This window comes from Octodon degus, unplaced genomic scaffold (genome assembly GCF_000260255.1).
Source record: "Octodon degus isolate 3935 unplaced genomic scaffold, OctDeg1.0 scaffold00069, whole genome shotgun sequence".
Taxonomy (NCBI): domain Eukaryota; kingdom Metazoa; phylum Chordata; class Mammalia; order Rodentia; family Octodontidae; genus Octodon; species Octodon degus.
The window spans coordinates 7,959,804-7,982,479 of NW_004524645.1; the positions used below are offsets into that span (position 1 = coordinate 7,959,804).

General features: G+C 37.5%; 2 protein-coding genes across 3 annotated transcripts in view; both read right to left on the minus strand.

The window, feature by feature from the left end:
• Nucleotides 1–20,240, minus strand: part of Vegfd (vascular endothelial growth factor D) — a 37,775-nt gene extending 17,535 nt beyond the window's left edge. The window contains exon 1 of one of the 2 annotated variants that reach the window (XM_023719588.1): nucleotides 19,576–20,240. In XM_023719588.1, the coding sequence (XP_023575356.1) occupies nucleotides 19,576–19,665 (90 nt within the window). In that variant the 5' untranslated portion in view covers nucleotides 19,666–20,240. The remainder of the gene's footprint in view (nucleotides 1–19,575) is intronic. The other variant, XM_004635071.2, reaches the window with a different exon arrangement.
• A 253-nt stretch (nucleotides 20,241–20,493) lies between these two features.
• Nucleotides 20,494–22,676, minus strand: part of Pir (pirin) — a 148,966-nt gene continuing 146,783 nt past the window's right edge. Inside the window, exon 10 of the mRNA XM_004635072.2 lies at nucleotides 20,494–20,795. Coding sequence (XP_004635129.1) covers nucleotides 20,683–20,795 — 113 coding nt within the window. The 3' untranslated portion in view covers nucleotides 20,494–20,682. The remainder of the gene's footprint in view (nucleotides 20,796–22,676) is intronic.

Consider the following 22,676-nt stretch of genomic DNA (forward strand, 5'->3'; position numbering starts at 1 on the left):
CTTCTGCTGAGCCTAGAGTTATAGAGGTTTCATTTTGGTGGGTGATTGGGACATACAAGCTGAAGGCCTTTTAGAGCTGAACTGAGGCAAGAGATGAAGAACAAATGTGACTATAGAATTGTGCTGAGAGAAGAAGGTGACAGATAATTAAATATCCACTGCCTGCTATATGGAGAAGAGCAGGGAGGAAACCAGAGACACACAAATAGGACTTCCATGAGGCTTTACATTGAGTAGTGTGATGTACACACTCCTCCATTGCCCCCTTGAAAACAACAGGTACAATCTGCTTCCGTTATCAGTTATTTTGGTCCTAAGCATTTTTTCCCTATATTTTAGAGAAGGGTCTACAGGGTGTTCAGGGTCTCACTACTAGATTGGACTTGTGGGTCTGGGGAGATAGGTCAGTAGAATAAGCGCTTGCCTGGCAAGCTCAGGGTTCTGAGTTCAATCCCCGGTACCACAAAGAAAAAAAAAAAACCACATACATTGGACTTGTAGAGATTCTCCTGTTTACAGCCTCCCAAGGGCTGGGATTACAGGTGCACCACAATGCCCAGTCTCAATAGCCATCTCAGTGTGCCCCCAGGATGGGGCTGGCATGGCAGGCCCTGGGATCAAACCCCCAATCCCTGCGCCTGCTTGTAGGCACTTTACTCCACTGAGCTATTTGGCCAGCCCCTATCAGTTATTTTGGAAACAGGATTTTTTGTAAGTGGGATAATGGATATTCAAAGGTGTCCAATATTTAAAAAAATAGGAAAAAACAAGGTAAACATATCAATACTTGATGGAAAATACCTGTTCCAAGTTATGCCTAAGATGTTTGATATTCAGACAGATAGTGAGGTTAAGCTCAACTGCCTATGTTGTAAGGTAATAACAATAAGCTTCTCTTCTGGAGGGTTACCAACCTAAGATTTCAGGCCAAAAATTAGAGAAAAAGAAGGGCTGCAAAGACAGCCAACATTTTGGCCCTAGCCTTTCAAGATCAGTGAAGACTCTGGACATAGGAGAACCTATACTGTAACATCATGTGACTCAGTTGTGTCCCAAATTTTCTGATCAAGGAGATTATGGGGCCACAGAGCAATGGGATCAATGACTTAAAGTGTGCCTAAGGAGAGTCACATGGAGAGAAAACATTCTCTCAGGCTTTCACAGAGAGCAAATTGGTCAAGCAATGGCCGCAACTCATCCACAAGGCTGACACTGACAAAGGATCTACAACCTGTGGTAAAGGGTTTCAGGATAAATCCTGAGGGGATTTGACTGATCTTGTCAGATACAAAAGCTACATTTCTTGTTATATAGGTCTTGCTTTATCTTGGTCTTAACCATCTAGCAGAAAAGTGTAAAAATGAAGTATAAAAAGTAAAGCCATATTAATATGCTGAGCTGTAAAAGGCTCAAGCTAACAACTTCTAACATTGCTAGTCTTATGGAAAACCCACTACTATTATGGACTACTGGACTATATTGGAATATTTTGCTGAATTTACGCACCTATAATATTTAAATGACAATGGAATGCCCTTCTCTGACAAAACTAAACAAGGAAGGGGGATACAAGTGAACAACCATTTTGTATCTGTATATCCAAAATAGTTACAATAGATATGCAGCTACATTCTCTTAATTCAGTGAACAGAAAGTTTTGTTCTAATAGTGTCTGTGGACAGGATATCATGTCTGCATCTTGTACAATGAATAACCACTAAGACAACAATATGCAATGTATTAAGTATTGAAGCTGTCCTATTAATCCATTTTGAAACTGTCTCATTACTATTTGTTTCTCAATAAAATTATTTAAAAATCCAAAGTTTACCAAAGGTGGATGCTCAGAAAAGCAAGTGTAGTCCAACTTATGTGTGTGTGAGAGATGTAGGTCTCATATCTACATAAATATTCTCATATATATTTTTATGATATGGATATATGAAGGCCTAGAAACATACACATGAAAGCCTGAAATAGTTGTTCTATAGACCAAGGATCTACTGATGGCCTGAGATAAGTCCACCTCTAGTTTGCCGTTTTGTGTTATCAGGGCATAGTCATGTCCATTTATTTACATATTTACTAGGGCTGCTTTCATTCTACAAAGGCAGAGTTAAAAAGTTGCAACAGACAACTTCCCAGCTATTTAAATCTGAAACCACCTAGTGTTTTTCCTCAGTTCTTTAATATTCTTAGCTATTAGCTTTTTCATTATTCCATCTATAATACAATCTCTATCTTACTTTAAAAATATTTACCAGACATATGTTGAATTCTTTTAATCATCCTGTCTCTTAAATGCACTTTCATATTTATCTACTTTCTCCCTCTATCTTTAAGATCTTATATTAAGTTAATTGGTCCATCTTCCCAATCATTAATTCTCCAGTTGTGTAGTCTAGAGTTTGTTTTTCATTTTAATAACCTTACTTATGATTTCAGGTATTTGTACTTCATTTCCTTCCTGTTTACGTTTTCTTTCATTTCAGAATTTCTTAATTTGCTATTCATAATTTCTGAATATTTTCCTTTTTTGTATCATTGAGGCTCTTAATTATAGTTATTTTAACGATTTTCTCAAAATTATTTTATATTTTAACCTCACAGGTATGGTTTAAGATCTATTATCTCAAATATTAGTTACATTGCTGCATTCTCAGTAATAATGATCTCTACATGCTTTGGAAATTAGTAATTTCATCTTCACTGGGAGTTTTTTTTTGTTCTTTCTCATTATTTCCTCATCATTTAGAAATTATCTAGCAGCGTCCTTCTGACTACATGGGCTCTGAATTCATAATCCTGTTGAGCATTTATAAGGGTCAGCTCAGTTTAAATTCAGACTACAAGGAAGTATGTACCTGTTTCCTCCTGTGCCTCCCTAGTTAAGCAGCTTCACAGGAGATGCAACTCCAAGCAACAATGAGCAAGAGCTCTTCTTTCCTCTTTCATGGCTCTGACACAATGCATCCGTGGAGCTCACTGCCTACTGCAGCTGAATTTTTGATGTCCTCTGGCTCCTTGATTCACATCTAGTCCTGTGCCTGCACTGCTGTGGTGTGAGAACCATTCCCACAAATGTTTTTCATCCACAGAAGTTTACAATCATTTACTACATTTTGTTTTCTATGGACTAAGAACACCTCTCAAAACACAAATCCACAAGATCATCTTGCCTGGAGATCCAGTTGTGCCGGGATGTGTGTGTGTGTGTGTGTGTGTGTGTGTGTGTGTGTGTGTACATTCTCAATCAAGGTGGGAGAACTTTGAATCTGTTTATAACCTGAAGGAAAGAGCTAACAGAGGTTTGGAAGAAATTGAAGACATGTGGGTGAGATGAAGCAGGGGTCGAGATGGCTGAGTATGACAACAATTCCAGGGCTCAGAGGACATGGTGGAACACACAAGGAGTTGCCGTCTGAAACTGATAGCCACAGAGAAATGGGTACTTAGCAGGGCTACCTCAGTAGTAGCTCAGAGAGCTCTGAACTGCGGGCTCTCCTTCTTTGTCAAGTTTGAATCAAAGCAATTTTCTGGGAGTGAGGAGAGGGGGAAGCTTCAGGAGCATGGGTGAATTTTCAGGAATGATCACTGAATTTATTTTTTTATGTGTTTTTCTGTGTGTGTATTTGGTAAAGGGTCTCACCGCGCAGCTTGGACTCAAAGTGATCCTCCTGTTTTCAGCCTCCTCAGTGCTGAGATTACAGGCGTGTACCACCACATCTGGTCTTGGTGGTGAGCTCTGTGCCCCTGGGTAAGGCTGGCATGGTGTGTGCTGCAGGGGACAGGGCCTGAACCCCTGTCTCTGTGCTTGCCTAAGCAGGCACTTAGTCTGCTGAGCTATCTCACTGGCCCATGAGCACTGAATTTATGTGGCTTCCCCATAGCTTCTTCATCTAAGAAATTGAGGGGTGAAACTGAATAATTGCTAGTTGCCCTAACAATTCTGAAATGCAGTGATTCTCTGTTAAGGCTCACTTGTCAATTTCATTTTGCACAAACATTTATTTCTACTTCTATTTGGATTGTATAGCTACTTTGTGTCCAATGTAATCTTCAAAATAAAATTTTCTGACAATATTGGTTCTGCATAAAAATGATCAAACCAGCCAAATAACTTTTGAAAGGTAATTAAATTGTACTATATGGAGGTAAAATTTCATCCAACAACATCCACATAGACACAAGAGGATCACAGCTTTTCAAATTTCAATTCAATCTCAGAAATATTTTGAAAGTCTCCAACAATGAAAATTCAGGAGAAAATATTAATTCTCTGGATTGAATTAAAATCACTGAATGTATCATAAAACTTGCCTCATCATAAAAATGAAGTTTTACTCAAATAAATGAAGTTATTTAAGCATACTTTGTCTCATAATTTTAAACATAGTTTTAAAGAACCATGAAGTTACAACCACTTTCTTGGAAGTACTAATAATTCAACAGAAGTAGAAACCTGGTAATGAGCTTGTTAGGCGGATATATTTAGGCTCAAGAATGACTGGCTCTTAGTTCTAATAGGCATTCTGCACTGGCTGATTCTTGTATGAGCCATTTTATGTTATCTTCTTGGAGAAGCAAAAAATCAAAATTAAAATCATGTGTGTACTGTGTGGTTTCAACCCTATACCAAATACACAAATTTTTAAAAAATCATGCATGTGATCCCAAATAGTTGACATATTGATTTCAATGGTTTTACTTAGTAATCTTTTGCCCAATAAGTTGCTCTTCTTTCTATCTTCTGATGGTAGGCTTAATCCAAACTAAAGTGATTATAAAACAGTCAGCAAGAGGAAGGAAATGAAACAGAGTTACCAAATCTGTTTTTCTTTTATTACAGTTTCAGCCTTGTTTCATTGATCATTAATGGAAGACTATTAGCAATTTCACCCCTAAACAACAAATTACTACTGATTTATTGGCTACCACAAGCACGTTTTAAAATTGTAATTGCTTAAACACTTTGTAACAATGCTTTGTCAGCATGTAAATGTACACTACCCATAGAATGGACTTAGACCTAGAGACTTGGTGGTGGCAATACTGTTGCTTGAGTGGCTACACTTTGGAAAGGCTTCGGGTCAGAGGTTCTCAACCTTGTCTTTATCTTCAGTTGACCTGGGAAGGAATACTGCAGGTTGGATCTGATTCTCAGGGATTCTCATTTTATGAGTTTGAGCCAAGGCTTTGCCATCAGCACCTTTAAAAACTTTGTTAGCCCAATGAAAGCTAGGTGGAGGATACACAAGAAAAATCTACACCATCTTTGCAACTTTTCTGTAAATCTAAAATTATTTCAGAATCCAAAGTTTAGTCTTAAAAAAAATCTTCTGAAGCAATTTTGATAACCACCACAAATTTTGAGGATGGTCCATGCTAACCTTAAGGTCACAGACCTGGATTTAGTGCCTGATCTCTGTACAAATCCACTAATCTTGTTTAGGGAATAAGTGGCTGATATATGTTTTAAAATGCTCATTAAAAAGAATTCTTGGGGCCAGGGAGATGGTTCAGTAAAATAAGCACTTCTGTGGCAAGTGCAAAAGGCTGAGTTCAATCCCTGGTTCCACAAAAAAAAAAAAAAAAAAAAAAAATTCTTCCTTTTTTTTGCAGTACTAGGGGCAAAAAATTCCTTTGATTTATATCATGGTTTCAAAATCTGTGGATGAGTATCTTGTTTAACTGCACTATTTCAACTTTTTCCTTATTCAAGTCATGTGGTGTCTTATGGGTAAAATCCCAACCTGAGGGACTTGAAAAACATTTTTTTAGCACATGACTGTAGTACATAGTGATCACATTTGTCATAAGGGATTTGTACACACACATAACCCATTTTAATTCTTTTATTTTTTCCTCCTCTTCCTGGAATCTTTTTTCCCTTCCCCATTCACAAAAGCTCTATTTCCATTTTGTCTTCAATCTTCCTTTCCTTTAACTCCCTTTTCATTTCCTTCCCTTCCTACCCTCCATCTCATTTTTAAGATTGATGATCAGTGACATTGTTTATCTAGCTAAACATCATGATGAACTGTGGAACTATCTGAAAATGACAGATTAAAGCACTCCTCAATTCTCCCAAGTCCCAAAGAGCCCATTTTTCAAAATAAACTTAAAACACTCAGTATTGCTGTGACCTATTAGACTTCATTAGAAAAGTGTAAACTATAATTCTCTTGAAAGGTAGTTACTGTGACATATTGGAAAGAAAATATAAATCAGAATATGCACAGGCTGGGTGTGGTTATGCATGTCTATAGTGTCAGCACTTAGGAAGCTGAGGCAGGAGAATCATCCTGAGTTCAAGGACAACCTGAATTGCCTAGTGAGACCCTGTCTCCAAAAAAACAAAGAGGGTCAACCAAATAGCTCAGCAGATTAAAGTGCCTGCAAGCAGGCCCACTGGCCTGGAGTCCAATCCCTGGGCCTACCATGCTGGCCCCACCTCCAGGGTGTGCTGAGACAGCAATTGAGACTGGGTATGGTGGCATGCACCTGTAATCCCAAATCTTGGGAGGCTGTAAACAGGCGGATCACTATGAGTCTGATCTGGTAGTGAGACCCTGAACACCCTTTAGACCCTTCCCGAAAATACAATAAATAAATAAATAAGAAAGAAAGAAAGAAAGAAATAAAGAAAGAAAGAAAGTCAGAAAATTCACAAAGACACCAGCTGGCAAGAGCTTGGCTTGAGAGTGTATCCAAATGACTTCCCATCCTGACTCTGAATTGTTAGGCCATCTGAAAGGACCTGGTAAATGGAGACCCTCGCTATATTCATCAGACAACTGCAAACATTTCTCTTAAGCCAGTTTAAACATACATGACTTAAGAGTCTCTGTTCCAAACATAAAAAGGAGACCAGCTTCTTTAAATGACTCTTAAGTGCAATGGATATTAGACTAGTGTTCAAGGCTTTAAAATACAGGGATGCTATTTTCTTTGTGAAATTGTGTTGGTTATGTATCTTCAGGAACTTTAGTAACACAAGGATGTGATGTTGAAAATAATTTGTATATTTAGAATATTCAGAAGTTTTAGAGTGAATTATGGAGAGAACACATTTCATGCAACTTTCCTTAGATTTGCTTAAAGAATTTGATTTGTTACCTGGGAGCATGGTTGGTTTTCTTATTCCCTCCCCCCCGGTAGAGCTCAAGAATACCACCCAGAAATTTCTTTTTGCAGTGAATTTAAGGAAGTGGGTTATATTGAAGTACAATAGTTCCATGTTCCTCCACTTCTTAGCAACTCATTCTGTTTCACTGGAAGAGCATTTTGCATTTTACCTTTACTTGATGATTAAAGCTTAGCCAAAATCATCGCATTTTTCCTAGCTTCAGAGCCAAGTTTCACTGTCATGCTCTTTTCCCAGGTGTCAAGTGGAAATAGTATCCCCGCTAAGGAAGCTTTGCCTAGTATTGTAGATCACACTTTTGTCTGGACAAACAGCTTGAGAGCAGAGTGAATAAATTCAAAATGTTCACAACCAGCTTTGAATGGCACAACACTCTGGAAAATGTGTTGGCGGTTTCTTATAAAGATAAACATATGCTCACCATATGACCCAGCTGTCCTGCTTCTAGAAATTTTCCCATGCTAAATGAAGCCAGTGTTCACACAAAAATAGGTACACAGATGTTTATAGTAGATTTTGGTAATGGCCAAAAAGTTGAAACAGTGTATGTGTTTATTCAGTGAGTGACTAGTTATGCAATCCGTGGAATACTACTGAGTAATAAAAAGGAATGAATGCCTGCTAAATGCAGCAACTTGGATGAATCCCAGAGACATTAAGAGTCAAAGCAATCAATCTCCACATGTTGCAGACTGCATTATCTCACTTACGTGACATTCTTAAAATACCAAAGCATTAGCGACAAAGAAAAGATATGTGATCCTCAAAGATTGAGAGGAGGGTCTGACTGTAAAAAGATAACATACATGAATTTGAAGGAACAGTTCTATATTCTGATTATGGTTATGATTATGCAAATCTACATGTGTGTTAAGATTAAAAGAACTGCACACCAAAAGAGAAAAGATCAACTTTAGAATATAACAATCTTTAAAGGGAAATAAGCTTTAAATCAGGGAACTGCTGCCTTTTAGTTTTTGAATGAAGATGAATTTTTAGCTTCCTTTGAACTTGGTTTCTTCATTTATAAAATGGCAATATTAATAGTGCCTCATAGAGTTGATATGCAGGTACTCCGAGGCCATACATGGCAAATGGTTGGTTTCCTCTTTTCTTTACCTGGAATGAAGCATCTGGTTCTATGTGTTGGGGTTTAAAGATTTGTGTTTTATGGTTCTAATATCCCTTAGTAATCAGAGAGATAAACTTAAAAAGAGCAAGAGGATCTGTGTGTCCAGGCAGGAAAGAGACTCGAGCTCTGCGGAGGACTTCACTAACATTCTAAGATCTACAGCCTTAATCACGGAACTATGTCTCAAGAGCAAGAACCAGAATTGCATGAAGCAGAGAGTAATGGAAGAGGCCACTGGAGTTAGAAGATAAAGAACGCCGGAGTCATGGAGAAGACAACACTGAGAAGCAACAGGATGATGGGTCCTGATTAGACCTCGCAGAATCATTTAATCACCCCCAAGATGTTCTGCAAGAAAACAAGGTTCACACTGATGAGGAAATACACTTCCACAAAAGTGTATCCATAGAGGAAGAAGATGAAATTGGCTATAGTGACAGCGACAGTGATGACAATGTGACTGTCATTATTGGCAATATAAAAACAAGCCATTCCCTGCTGATGAAAGAGCACTCAGATCTAAACTCACAAACAAGTAGAGACTTCGGAACATCTACTCACCAGATGTAAAGTATATGGAAGACATGTGGACTGGGAGGTGACATGCTCTCAGAAGCTCATTGAGTCTTGAGTGTTTTGTGGATTGCAAAATCTGGCTCAGCCCTGACGACCATCAAAAAGAAATATAAAACCATCTATGTGTCACATGAAATAAATTGAGGAGCTTCTGTGCATTTAAAAATAAAATGTCTTCTTAAAAAATAAAAATAAAAAGAGCAAGATATGGCAACTCCGATTGGTAAATAACAATTAAAAATTAAAATAAATCTTATTAACTTTACTGGGAAAAATAAATCCTGTTTGAAAAAAAATTCTAGGATGTATTTTCAAATGAAAGGCTAATTTCCACGTATCTGCTTAGGCTTTGTGCATGTTTCTATAGATGCATGAAGTGAAAAAACATCCTACTTAAACTTTTTTGTTCTTTTAGTTAGGGTCTGTCTTCATCTGGAATAGATGATGCATTTTGTGTGGAGCATACCAAGAAGTGGTAAAGGCAGTGTTGTTAACACTTATAGCTATGGCTGCTATGGCTACTCAGATGAAATTTCCCAAAAGCCTAGTCCTGCATCTCTGAAATCCAGAGATTTCATGGGGAGCGGAGTGAGAGTGTCCTTTAGTTCAAGAGCTTCATGTGACTGGTCATTCTACTGGTTCCTCTCTTTGTGCAGTTCTATATATAAATGCATATATGAGAATCCAGGGTTGTTCAGCTCAGACTGAGGAAACAAGCTATAGGTATGTTTTGTTCCAAATTGAAATCACTTGCTTAAGAAATAAGGAGATGAATGAGTGTGGGACAGGCTGGAGTGGCAAGATAGCCCCCAATCTTCTACAACTCTGCTCCGAACAACTCTGGGAGTACAGATGCCTGAGATCTGTTACAGTCTATTACAGTACTATCTAAGGAGAACAGTCAAAGCCCTTATGGGAATTAGGCTATTGTTAGAAACAGTATCATTCCTTCCTTCTGCCCTCTAGAGGAAAGAGTGTACCTCCTAGCTCATTGATGCTGGGTCATGTGACTTCATTTGACCAATAGGACATCACAAGACATGATACAGCAGAGACTTGAAATTTACCTGTGTTATCTATGATTGCATGTTTCCTCTATATTTTTGCCATCACCACAAGCACATGTTGCTTTTAGCGCAGATTGAAAGAAACTAAGAGAAATCCATACTTAACCTGTGGCTTGAGCTTTAATCCTCTGACTCCCAGCTAACACACAGAGACATAAATAAGAATAAATTATTGATCTTCTATGCTACTGAAATTTGGACTAATTTCTTGTACAGCATGACTGTGGCAATAGTTAACTGCTACAATTAACTTTAGTCTGTTAAAAGATAACATAATCCATTAGATAAGAAGAGAATATTTGCGCAAAATTTCGGTCTCCTTTCTGAGATAGCCATGCTTGCCACTGGCAGTCAGTTCAGCCCACCTCTTCTAACATTTCTTCCTAAAGAGCTGGTGGTTCTGCATCAACACTCACTTATCACCTTTCCCTCTTCCTTTTCAACATGCCCCGCTGTTTCTATGATGCCTAGTGATCCTTAGTCTTGCTGTGACAATATATTTGTGAACCAAGCACACAATTGTGAAGTCTGACATTTTTGTAAAATCCCACTCTGTTCTTTTGGTAGACTCTCTTCAACTTAGGGTACTCATTCAATCAAAATCATATGCTTTCTACATATGTCCATAATGCAACAGTAGACAACTGTGAAATATTTTTCCATAGGGATAGTTGATATGCCATTTTTCTCTCTGCAGAAACAATTTTAGCCATTTCGGGACTTCAGGGAAGCAACACTTATCTACAACATACAAGTTCTATAGAAGTTATTTAGTAATGATCATTAAATGAAAAGAAACTATAAAATTTGTGATTACTTAAGATTTCAGGCACTAAAATTATCTTTCCCACAGGCTAGAATGAACTTTCTGGCTGTTAGTGTCATACAAATAACTAAGACATCTTTATTCTATAAAAACATCATTTCTAATCATGTGCCTGGCAAATGGTAGACATTCCACAAATGTTTAGTGAACTGAATGTACAGCTTCCCCTTTTCTAGGAGGAAGGAGCTTCCTGAGCATTAGAAATGAACCTACCTTCCTTCACCATGTTTTACCCATGACCAATCATAGTTCTTTTCCATTTCCAATATGTTGTTCTGAATATGAAAATCTGAGTTTCTAAGCAAAACATAGGTTTTTCCATGAATTAAAGGAGCCATGAGTAAGATCAGTGAATTTGGTCTTTTTTCTGTGACTCATCCTGCCCCTCAAAAGCTGCCTTAATACAATTCATTATCTAGCATTGCTGGAATATTGGGAATGCTTTTAACATTTTAGACACAGAAGTATTCTCCAAAGCATTTAAAAGTGATCCAAGTTGTGTGTGATAGTCATTAATACTGTTTGTCAAATATCTCCAGCTTTATATCTTCTGAGTTTAAGGTAGAAGTACATTTTCTGGCCCTTGGGCTCATTGGGCCAGGGGATCCAGGGGCAATGACCAGAAGTGATTTGCCCCTTTCCTGTCAGAATATATAACTGCCAGTGTCAGGTTTTCCAGGGATCCCTTCTTCCTCTGTCTTAGTGATTCATGACATTCTACATGTGAATGAACACTAGATTCATCCTGATACAGAGTTGGCCCTGGATGAACCAGAATGGTTGTGTGGATGAGGTTTCTCTGTCATTTATAAACAACCAAGATTCCGAGTATGTTTGTTATCACAGCATATCCTGGCCTAGCCTGGCTGACAAAGTATCTATCTAGAACATTTTGCTATGTCTTCATAAACCACGCATGACTAAATATAAGTAGCTCTTCTAAGACTCTCAGGTATAAAGTAAACCATGAAGGTAGCCAAGCTTGGGCCAGACCTACTAAGAGTCCAAATGCTGCTTAGCCCATCTGCCCTCCTATCATCACAAGGCTAGAATAATGGGCTACACTGACTTCATTTTATAACTTTGGTTCCTAGAAACAAGCACCTTATACAGTAGCCTATTGCTGGATATCAGGACACCAGAGGACACTTTGTTACATCCACCCAAACCCTATCTTGTGTTCATAGGAAAATAGGTCAAGGTGAATATAGTGTCTTCAAAAAAAATCCTTTAGAATTTTAAAAAATCACGACATCAGACAAGCCATGACTGGAGTAGATGTCAGAGACTACTTACTATAGTGTTCATATCATGGATATCTAAAAATCCTATAAGGCTATTCTATCAGCCAACACTGTTTCTGGTATTCTCTGTTGTAGTAATTGAATTAAGTGATTGGGACACTGCAGAATAGAAGACAAGGCAAGTTCCTTTTCTAAATATTTTCATGATGGTGACAAGGTGGCAAACATACACAAATAGCAAATGTAAGGTACAGATTCACACCGTGAAGAAACGAATAGTATTATGATATACAAAATGGCTTACAAACAAGCGTGCAGGCCAAAGCCAGCCTGCAACTTGTTTTAGTATACTGTGAGCAGACAATAATTTTTTCAAGTTTAAATGGCTGCAAAATTTAATGGATTTCACAATATATGAACATCATACAAAATTCAAATTTCAGCATCCATACAGTTTTATTGGAACACATCCATACCCCAGGTATGTGCTCTGGCTATTTCTTCAACTTCAACAACTGTACTTTTGGCCTCCATTCCTCTTCCTCCAGCCACACTAGTATCCTGCTAATATCTAAATACTCAAGTCAACATCCTGCCACAGCCACTGATGGTGGCTTCTGTCTCCTCACCTTTCAGGGCTCTGTACAAATAAAAAGAATCAGAGATGTTGCTCTGCTTCCTATCATTCCATATTCCCTCCCTTTACTTGCATTGTTTTGTGACACCTACTATCCCTGATATGTTACAAATTTGCGTACTGTTCACTTCTACTAACTGTAGTTAAAATACATGTTCCAAAATACATGGAACAATGTACTTATTTCCTGTTGCATAGTCACTCCCTAGACCAGTGTCTAGTCATAGTAAGTGTTCAACAAATACTTGTTTAAAAAATGAACAATCAAAGGAGATTATGGGGCCACAGAGGAAAGTGATTGATGACGTAGAGGGTGCCTAAGGAGAGTCACATGGAGAGAAAACATTCTCTCAGGCTTTCACAGAGAGTAAATTAATCAAGCAATGGCCATGGCTCATCCACATGACTGACACTGACAAAGGATCTGCAAACTGCGGTACAGGGTAGCAGGATAAATCCTGAGGGGATTTGACTGACCTTATCAGATACAAAAGCTACATTTCTTGTTGTATAGGTCTTGCTTTATCTTAGTCTTAACCATCCAGCAGAAAAGTATAAAAATGAAGTATGAAAAGTAAAGCCATATTAATATGCTGAGCTTTAAAAGGCTCAAGTCAACAACTTCTGACAATTGCCAGTCCTATGGAAAACCCACTACTATTATGGACTACTGGACTACATTGGAATATTTTGCTGAATTCATGCACCTGCAATATTTAAATGACAATGGAATACCCTTCTGTGACAAAACTAAACAAAAAAGGGGATACAAATGAACAATCATCTTGTATGTGTATATTCAAAATAGTTAGGATAGATATACAGCTACTTCCTCTTAATTCAATGAATAGAAATATTTGTTCTAATAGTGTTTGTGGACAGGATATCATGTCTACATCTTGTAGCCACTAAGACAACCATGTGCAATGTATTAATTATTGGAACTGTCCTACTAATCAGTTTTGAAACTGTCTCATTGCTATTTGTTTCTCTGTAAAATTATTAAAAAATAAAATTAAAAAATAAATGATCAAATATTGGAGAGTTGTAATGAGTGACAAGGGAGACAAAGTGTCCATATAACCAAAGCTAATATATAAATTTAATGCAATCCCAATCAAAACACTGATGACATTATTCATAAACCTAGAAAAAACAATTCTAAAATTTATTTGGAACCAGAAGATACTCAGAAAAGACACCCCTGGGAAACAGGAGTGAAGAAAGAGGCATCACAATCTCAGATTTCAAGTTATATCACAAAGATACAGTGAATAAAACTGCATGGTACTGGCATAAAAACAGACATGTGTATCAATAGAGTAGAATAGAGGGTACATAAGCCACACCAACCACATTCACCCATCTGATTTTTGACGAAGTGGCAAAAAAAGTATGCTGAAGAAAAGATAGCCTTCTATCACATTGTGCTGGGAAAACTCGTTATACACATATAGAAGGTTGAATCTAGACTCATATCTCTTACCAAGTATCAATAAAGTCAAAATAGGTCAAAGATATAGATATGAAAACCGAAACTTTTAATTTTTTGGAAGATAAATTAGATAAAAATATTGAAGACAGGCATAGACAAGGATTTTCTGAACAGTTCCTGGATTGCACAAAAATGGCACCAAGAATCAGTAAATGGGATCATCTCAAATTAAAAAGACTTCTTCAGAGGAAATGAAAACCCCAGTAGAGTTGAAACAACATACATAACGGGGAAAAAATTCTAGCTACTTCAATGATAGAAGACTAATATCTGGAATGTATAAAGAAGACTACTAGACTCCCCCAAAATAAAAATAAAACTATCGAAGAAATAGGCAAGTGACATGAAGAGACATTTCTCAAAAGAAGAAATACAAATATCCAATTAGTACATGAAAAAATGTTCAACATCTTTGGCCATAGAGAAGTGCAAATCAAAACAACACTGATTCCATCATATTCCAGAAAGAATGGCGATCACCATGAAGTCAAAAAATAACAAATGTGAGTGCTCAGAAGACAGCTCAGAGGCATAAGTGCCTCTCTGACATGCGCTAGGTCCCAAGTTCGATCCCTGGTACCAGAAAAAAAAATGCTGGTGAAACCGTAGGGGGAAAAGAGTCCTTCTACACTGTTCAGAGGAATGCAAGATACTATGACCATTATGAAAAAAAATAGAGAGAGCTCCCCAAAAACTAAAAGCAGAAATCTCATTCAACTCAGTCATTACCCTTCTGGGTATTTTCCAGAAGACACCATACCATAGTTACACATACATATGCATGATTATATTAGCACAACTCATAATAGTTAAATCTTAAAAGTGGTCTCTGTAAGAATCAACAAGTGAATGCAAAAGAAAATGTGGTATATATACACACAATGGAATACTACTCAGCCATAAGAAGGATAAACTTGAGACATGTGTAGCAAAATGGCTATACTTTGAGACCCTAATGCTAATTGGAATAAATCAGACACAAAATGTTAAATATCAAATGGTTTCTCTGACATGAAAAATCCAAAGTATTAGTAATTTAAAGAGAAACACAAAAGATAGATAATAGGACAGAGAGACAGGAGTAGGATTCTACAGATGGAAGGAGAGGGAAGGAAGGAGATGGAGGCAGAGTAAAAAGCAGTAAGATGTAATACATGCACAGGTATCAGCTCCCTATGACTCACAACCAGCCAAAGCTTTCCTCAGGTAGGAGGAGGGCAGGGCTCCGGAAGGTTTCGCTTTATAAGGAGTGGCCTAGTGTTTTGGTAAGAACTGTAAGAACTGGCAGCAAGGGGGTCAAACGTGAATTCACCCTCCTTGATGCAACCTGAGAAAAAGTGTTTAATTTCATCTCTGTCTCACCTCAATCACATTCTCAGTTGTGTACAACTCCCTCATCTTCTCATCGCATGTAGTAGGAAAAACTTAGGCCTAGAAATGTGCTCAGAAACAATGTCACTCACTTGTATCCCCATTTTCTCTATCACCTTTATTCAGTCATAGAATAAATGTGTCTGAGAGCTCCTGAATGTTTGCCCTCAAGTTCTTCATGGAATCATTTCTGTGAACAAATACCATCTTCTCATTCCTGAATTTTCTTGTAAGAGGTTTATCATAAAGGTTTATTCAAACATCTAATTCTGGATTTTCTAATTAAAATTAAATCATACAAGGAGGTTATTATGTATTCAAGATATAAGATAGAGGGGGTCCCATGTATAAATAATACTCTTTTTTATAACATTAATATTTAATGCTTTATATGAATATTATATTGAAAGCCCAAGCATTCAGTTTACACACAGAAGTTATATTATTATATTCTATAGTGATGTAAAAATCTTCAAACATCAGTTAGTTTTAAGTAACTAGGTTAGAACACAGCTGTGTGAAGAAACATATAATTCAATACATTTAACTGTATGGGTACAAATGAAGGACAAATTAATGTAAACTATTTTAGTGGTCTTCGGTGCCAAAGACTATGGCTGGTAGTGCCATTGGCAAGCACTCACTGGGCTAGCTGACTGGCAACGAGGTCACTGGACATTCCTGCACCTGAATTTGTAAGTGAAAATAAGGTGGAGAGTAGATGGGAGTCTGCTTCCTGTAGTTAAATACAGTAGGTGCACCTCAGTTCTTTTTATTCAGTTCATTTAGAGACAATTTCATGAGACGGCAAGTGATACAAAGATAACGAAGTCTTGTGAGCCATGTTTGTGGTTTCTCGTGGAAGTCAGTGGTGCCCCAGATTCCCGTGGATCTTGGACTTATTCCAGTGTTGGCAGAAGTTGAAAGACTCGATCATCCAGCAACATTCTCTTCTCAGTGAAGAAATAGAGTGAATTAAATGGTGTATAGAGAACAAGATGATGAAGAAGGAAACAAATTTGTCAGAAAAGAGTTCTAAAAACCCACCGTAGTCCGTGATTATTACTTAACTGCCATATTGGTATGTCTTCGTCAGTGTGGTAGAAAAGATTTACAGAGGTTAGCTACCCTTAGTGTTTTAAGGAGACTTCAGCATTGCTGGTCACAATAATTATTTATTAAGCCAATCACAAATAGGGCTGTCTAGAAGTCTAATGTTCATGACATCCCTGAGGTTGTTGATACTTATGTACTAAATGTCCATAATCTCTACAAAATTGTGCTGAGGGCTCTTGCATACAGATGTGTCTATGTGGATGGAACTCCCTTGGGTTGTGAAGGGCAGACTCTGTGAAGCTACATATAACTGTTCCAACTGTCTAAAAAATTGGAGGAAATATAAACAAATAAGTCCTACATCTAGGTAGTAATATGATTACCTAAAAAGGCAAGCATAGGCATTTAATATTTCCACAAAAAATGTTCTTAGAAACTTTATAGCTAAGGAGTAAACACAGTAGCTTTGAGCTGAGATTTTCAAAAACATTTTCCTGAGTGCACACATTCTATAAACTGATGATTCCAAATACCTAGCCTTCCAAGCACTAATGAAGTGAGGATGTTTTACACTCCCATGGCATCAATCACAGTTGTGCATGGTACTAGGAGCTGTCTGCATGGTTATTGAAAAATAATTGTTCACAGACTTATAGGCCTGCACTGCATGAAGCAATGTTAGCCTAAGCTGAAAAAGAGGACAATGTTGAGAGCTAGAGAGCAATGGCCAGGCCAGGGGTGGGAGTAGGGTACAGACAGGGAACAGATGTGGCATCTCCAGTCACTCTGGAAAGGACATGGTTAAAAGAGGGTGAAGTGGAGAGAAGAACAGGCTGTAACAGGACCTAGTAAGCAGATTGTGAAAATTTCCCATGGTAAATGAAGTACTTTTATTTCTAAAGGAAAAATAATATTCAAACACCAGTGTCCTAAATCATTAGCATCCTGAACAAGAATATGCATGTCAAAAATTTTTCTTAGCTCTTTTCTTGAGGACAAAAGAAAACCATAAACCAGTATTATGTCATTCTCATTGCCCAGTTCCATTTATCTCCACACTTCAGTTTCACTATAAATGATCCTTTTCTTCTTATCAGAAATAATTTAGTTTAGCTGAGAGTATAAGCTCAGTATAAGTAGCTGTTCTTTTTAAAGGAAGTTCTGACATAAAAGAAAAATGCTAATGGCATGAGCAAGCATACAATGCCACACTTTCCATGTGTAAGAGTATGTTTTCTGACATGCAAATTTAGCTGTTTCCTTCTGTAGCCCCATTAAACAAATGTACATGCTAACAGTCAATTCAAAGCATCTACAATGTCTCTGCAGAGGCTTTCAGAGAATTCTGGTGTTTGTACTATTTAAAAAATGTTAGTGTAAAGAATAGCATTTTTAACAATTGTTTCCTTTCTTGTCTCATCAAATAAATTGATGTTTTAAAAATAAAATGGAAACATATTAAAACTCAATGAGATTAGCATATCTAAAGGATTCCTGAGTTTTATAGACTAAAAAAGAATATGGGAAGTCTGAAAAGTCTTACTTGCCTACAAATTCAGACTTTTTTCTCTGGTTACTTGTGCTCCAAACTAGATTCCCTTCCACTTACAGTCTGGAATTGAGGTAGTCTTCAACTCCACTTTACTATATTTTATCCCATGTGAACAATGACTCCAAAAAGTTAAAAAGATGTAGGCATTTAGACAAGGTGACTCTCTGCCCTAACACAGTGTTGTTCAACTTTTTCCATTATTTTTATTAAATTTATTGGTACATTTTAGATATGCATAATGATCACATTCATCATACACTGTTTGTACCTGTCCAAGAAAGATCTTGATTCCTCTGTTGTTCCATTCTCTACCGTCTTTCCAGCCCCTCTTCCCCTCCTTATTTACAAGGAAGAATAAAATGAAAACAAAGCATTGTAAACAAAGAGGAGAAAAAAGGGTTGAAGAGAGGCGAGGGGAATGAGAAAAAAAGAAAGGATCAAGATATATCACGTACAGGTACAAAATGACTATGATAAATGTGATCATCATGTATATCTAAATTGTACCAATAAACTGTGGCATTACAGACATACCGTAAATCTGTTTATGTAATATATGTATATCTGTGCTTTGATATAAAACTTTCACTTGCCTGAGAACTAATTTTCCCCTGTGGGGAGCAATATCATGCCTGTTGTAAAAACAAGAGTTGCAGAAACTCTTGTTTTGGGTTTTTGCAGAAAACCCACATTTAATTGTCTTTTCAGAACCAGAAATTCCTAAATCAATAATGATTTAGCACCACTTCAGGCAAAGCACTTACTTCTGAATCATTTTCAAAATAAAAAGCTTTAAAAATGCCTAATCTATGAAACACATAAAATGAGTTGAAATATTGTTCTAACAGTCAGTAGCATCCCAGCTCGCATTACTCTCAATTTGTCTAGCTCTACTTGATGCCTGCTCATAGAACTAAAGATTTGATTACGCCATTTGATTACTGTTGAATTTTGTGCAATTTCAAAAAGCAAAAACCCAAAACAACCTCTGAGAAAAACATTTTTCTGGATGGTGGCAATCGGTAATTTGCAAAATCAGATAGAAAACATCTGTAGAAAGCACTATAATTTTCAATTTACAGACAAAATAGACCAGCTTTTGCTGTTCAAAAACAACCTGAAAATAAATGACCCACTAAATTATGGGTGTCATAAAAACAAATCAGTGCTTCATTAGAAAACCACTGTGCCATCCGCATATGCAATTGGAATAAGTTTTTCTATCAAAAAGATTCAAGAATGCTCATGTTCTATTACGCCTCAAAGAAAAGAAAAACTTCAGCATTTTCAAATTTCAAGAATATCATTAAGTTTAAGAAACAGAACAGTCGGTAACAAATGCAAGACATATCTTGCCCACTATTAAGAATACTATGCATTTTTTATTGCTTAACAAATAGTGAGTGTAAAGAAACTCTTCTGTATAAACCATTAGAAAGAATCTCATCACATTAGAAATTGAGCTCACCTACCTTCACTGGTCCATGTTCATTACTGAAGCCCTGCACCAGGTGCACATAAGACATCATGAAAATATTCACTACTGCCCACTCTTTGTACATTTTGAATACTTTATATCCACTGATTACTAAGCAGTTGACATCAGGCAGCTAGAAAAAACTGTCTCAAAAGGCATTCTCCAGGGGGAAAGTTTGAACCCCAGAACTTCTCATGGAAAAAAATCAGTTGTAGTCAAAATCCAATAAAATGATTTCAATTGGGGAAGGTACTTTTTTTGCACAATCTTAGTGGGGGGGAGAGATGAAAAACAATTAAAATGTTCTCATGCTCCAAAAATAATCAGGAGGTGAGCATGTCTTCCACCTGAACTTAGAAAGCACTTTACATTCATTTCAGGTCCAGCAAATTAGAAGAAATCTCTCCACCTTATGCCCCAGGTTCCAGTTGCTTTGTAAGGAATTGGTGCAGCCACCAATGCCTGCAGCTACAGAAAGCTGGAACCCAGCTCTGGATTAAAACTTTTTTAACAACCTTCATGGAAGTTTTCAGAAGCATGTGTCTTAAATCTGACACAGATTTTGGCAGAAAATGCAGGGAAATCTTGGCTGTAATCCTGTTGTGTCCCTACCAATAGCAGGGAAGTTTTAAAAACTGACTCAAATGCTCAGAGCTGCTGTTGTTTTAAAGCAGATAACCTGAAACATGAAACCCCAGCACATGATCTTCATGGTTGTAGCCCAACAGCCTTGCTTAAGAAAGGACCTTTAGATGCTGACGTATCTGCTGCCAGTGGCACAGAAAGTAATCAGATGTGATTCAAAAATAGCAAAACCATCCAAACACACACGGTTTTGGATGGAAAGGAAAACACAAGATGAGTTTTTAAATAGAAGCTCAATAAGCTAGGTTAAAATGAAGAACACGGAGTGTTAAAGAAATAACCATTAGGTTTATTTGAATGTGCCAGGAAATACTCTACATATATTGTCATAAAAACTCTTGTTAACAGCTGAATGTGGAAAACTTTGGAAACACCAGCTAAGGCAGCTTGGGAAACAGTGCCTAAATGACTGTGTGCCACAACTGGTAAAGATGTGAGAGCTCTCTTGTGCTCTGCACTAGTTTCCAATCTTTGATTTCCAGGTTTTCGCTCTTTCAAACCCATTTTTTCCATTTCTGAAATCAAGAATGGCCTCAGAAATTTCTTCATTGGTGTTCATCACAAATGGACCTAGAGCAGAAAGAGACATTCAGAAAGTTCTGCGTGATAGTATTTTATCATTAGAAAGGATACAAAATTCTCTAGCTCCTAATTTAAAATAAAATCTAGGCATATCTGAACAGTAAAAGTGTTCAGATCCCAGAGTTCAGTGTTAAATTCCAGAGGTCAATAATATAAATTTCTTGGTTATGACTATACATGAGTCTAAATTATTATAAAGATCAAACTTTAGATAAACTAATGCAATTACATCTGACCCATCTATTGCAGGTCTCTTACCAGTACTGGCAATCTCCTTATTTAAAACATTCTTAGACTTCATTGTATTACAAACATACTTCAAAGTTGGTATTTTTATAACTTTAGCTGATGTCAAGAATTGAATCAATCTCAAACGATAAATTGCAAATTTGATCATACATTTAGTACCTAAGCAATATATTAGGCTGTGCATTTACATGATGATTCTAAGCATTTTTGAAATTTAGCAGCATCTTCATGACAAAAAATAGGGGATTGCAAAAATTTCAAATCAAGAAAGCATCATTTTTTGCATTTTCTACAGATGGAAAAATTCTTAATGTAGGATCAGAGGCTATATATTTTAGATTTTGTGAAAGGAATTATGTCTGTCTCAGCTATGCAACTCTTTCATTGAAGTGCAAAAGCACCATAGACAATATGGCAGTGACTAGCTATGACTGTTCCAGTAAATCTCCATTCACAGAAACATGCAGTAGACAAATTTGACACACAGGTTATAATTTTCAGATCCCTTTGTCTAATCCCTACATTTGAACTTGAGTGTTCCTAAAAGTATAAAAAGTTCTCTAATTTATCAAAAGAGGCAATGTATTTGTCCCTTCTCCATTTTCACACATCGGAGGGGCAAGGCAACATAGGAGTGTCCGAAGGCCAGCTCTTATTTGTCATTAGCAGTGTCTTGGAAGCAGCTGGCAAGCTTGTCAATTCAGCATATTTCTTCTACCAGTAGGCAGAGGTCCCCAGCATTCTTTTTCTGCAACTCCCTCCACTAAGGGGCTTTCTCTGGGTGGCCCTAATTTACACATAACTATATTACTTAGGAGGAACAATAAATTCAAATTTCTTAACCACTGTTAGCGTATCAACACAGATTTGGTGATCACTATATTTAAAATTTGAGGGAAAAATGACACAAGATAACATGCTTGTGTTGATGTTGAAGCCTTTGGGGAAGAAATGCCAGTAGGGAGGGAAGCTTCCATGAAAGGCATCTAAATGGACTTCTTCATTCGATTATCTATCTACTACGTATTTATGAAGTAACCACAAATGACAGACATTGTTCCAGGAACTAGAGGCATAAAAATGAAACACAAATGAATGATAGACTCTGCACCCAAATATATCACACAGACAGATATGGAAACAAATCATTATAAAAGAATATGGTCCATGGAATGATAAAAGTATGTAAATTCTACAGCTTCAGTAAAAAAGATGAAGGGGGATTTTCTGCCGAGTTCCGGGAGCCCCCAGACCCAGTCCTAGCCCAGGTATGGTGAGTGTGCAGAGAGCTTCCTGCTACCCTGCGCCGGCGGGACCAGTCCCAGCCCAGGTGCAGAGTGGGCCGGACCCTCTCCCAGCCCGTTGGGCCGCCCCCCACCACTCCGCAGTGCCTCCCCCACCCCGCTCGCAGAGTAGGATTCTCTGCCTTGTTCTGGGAGCCCCCAGACCGAGTCCTAGCCCAGGTCCGGTGAGTGTGCGGAGAGCTTCCTCTTCCTCCAAATTCACCTTGCCCCCTCCAGGCACAGCTCAGGCCTGGCATACACTCCTGAGGTGTAATCCTGCAGCTGCAACCTCTGCAGGGGAGAGTGTAGAGAATAGATCCAACCAGCTAGTCCAGGA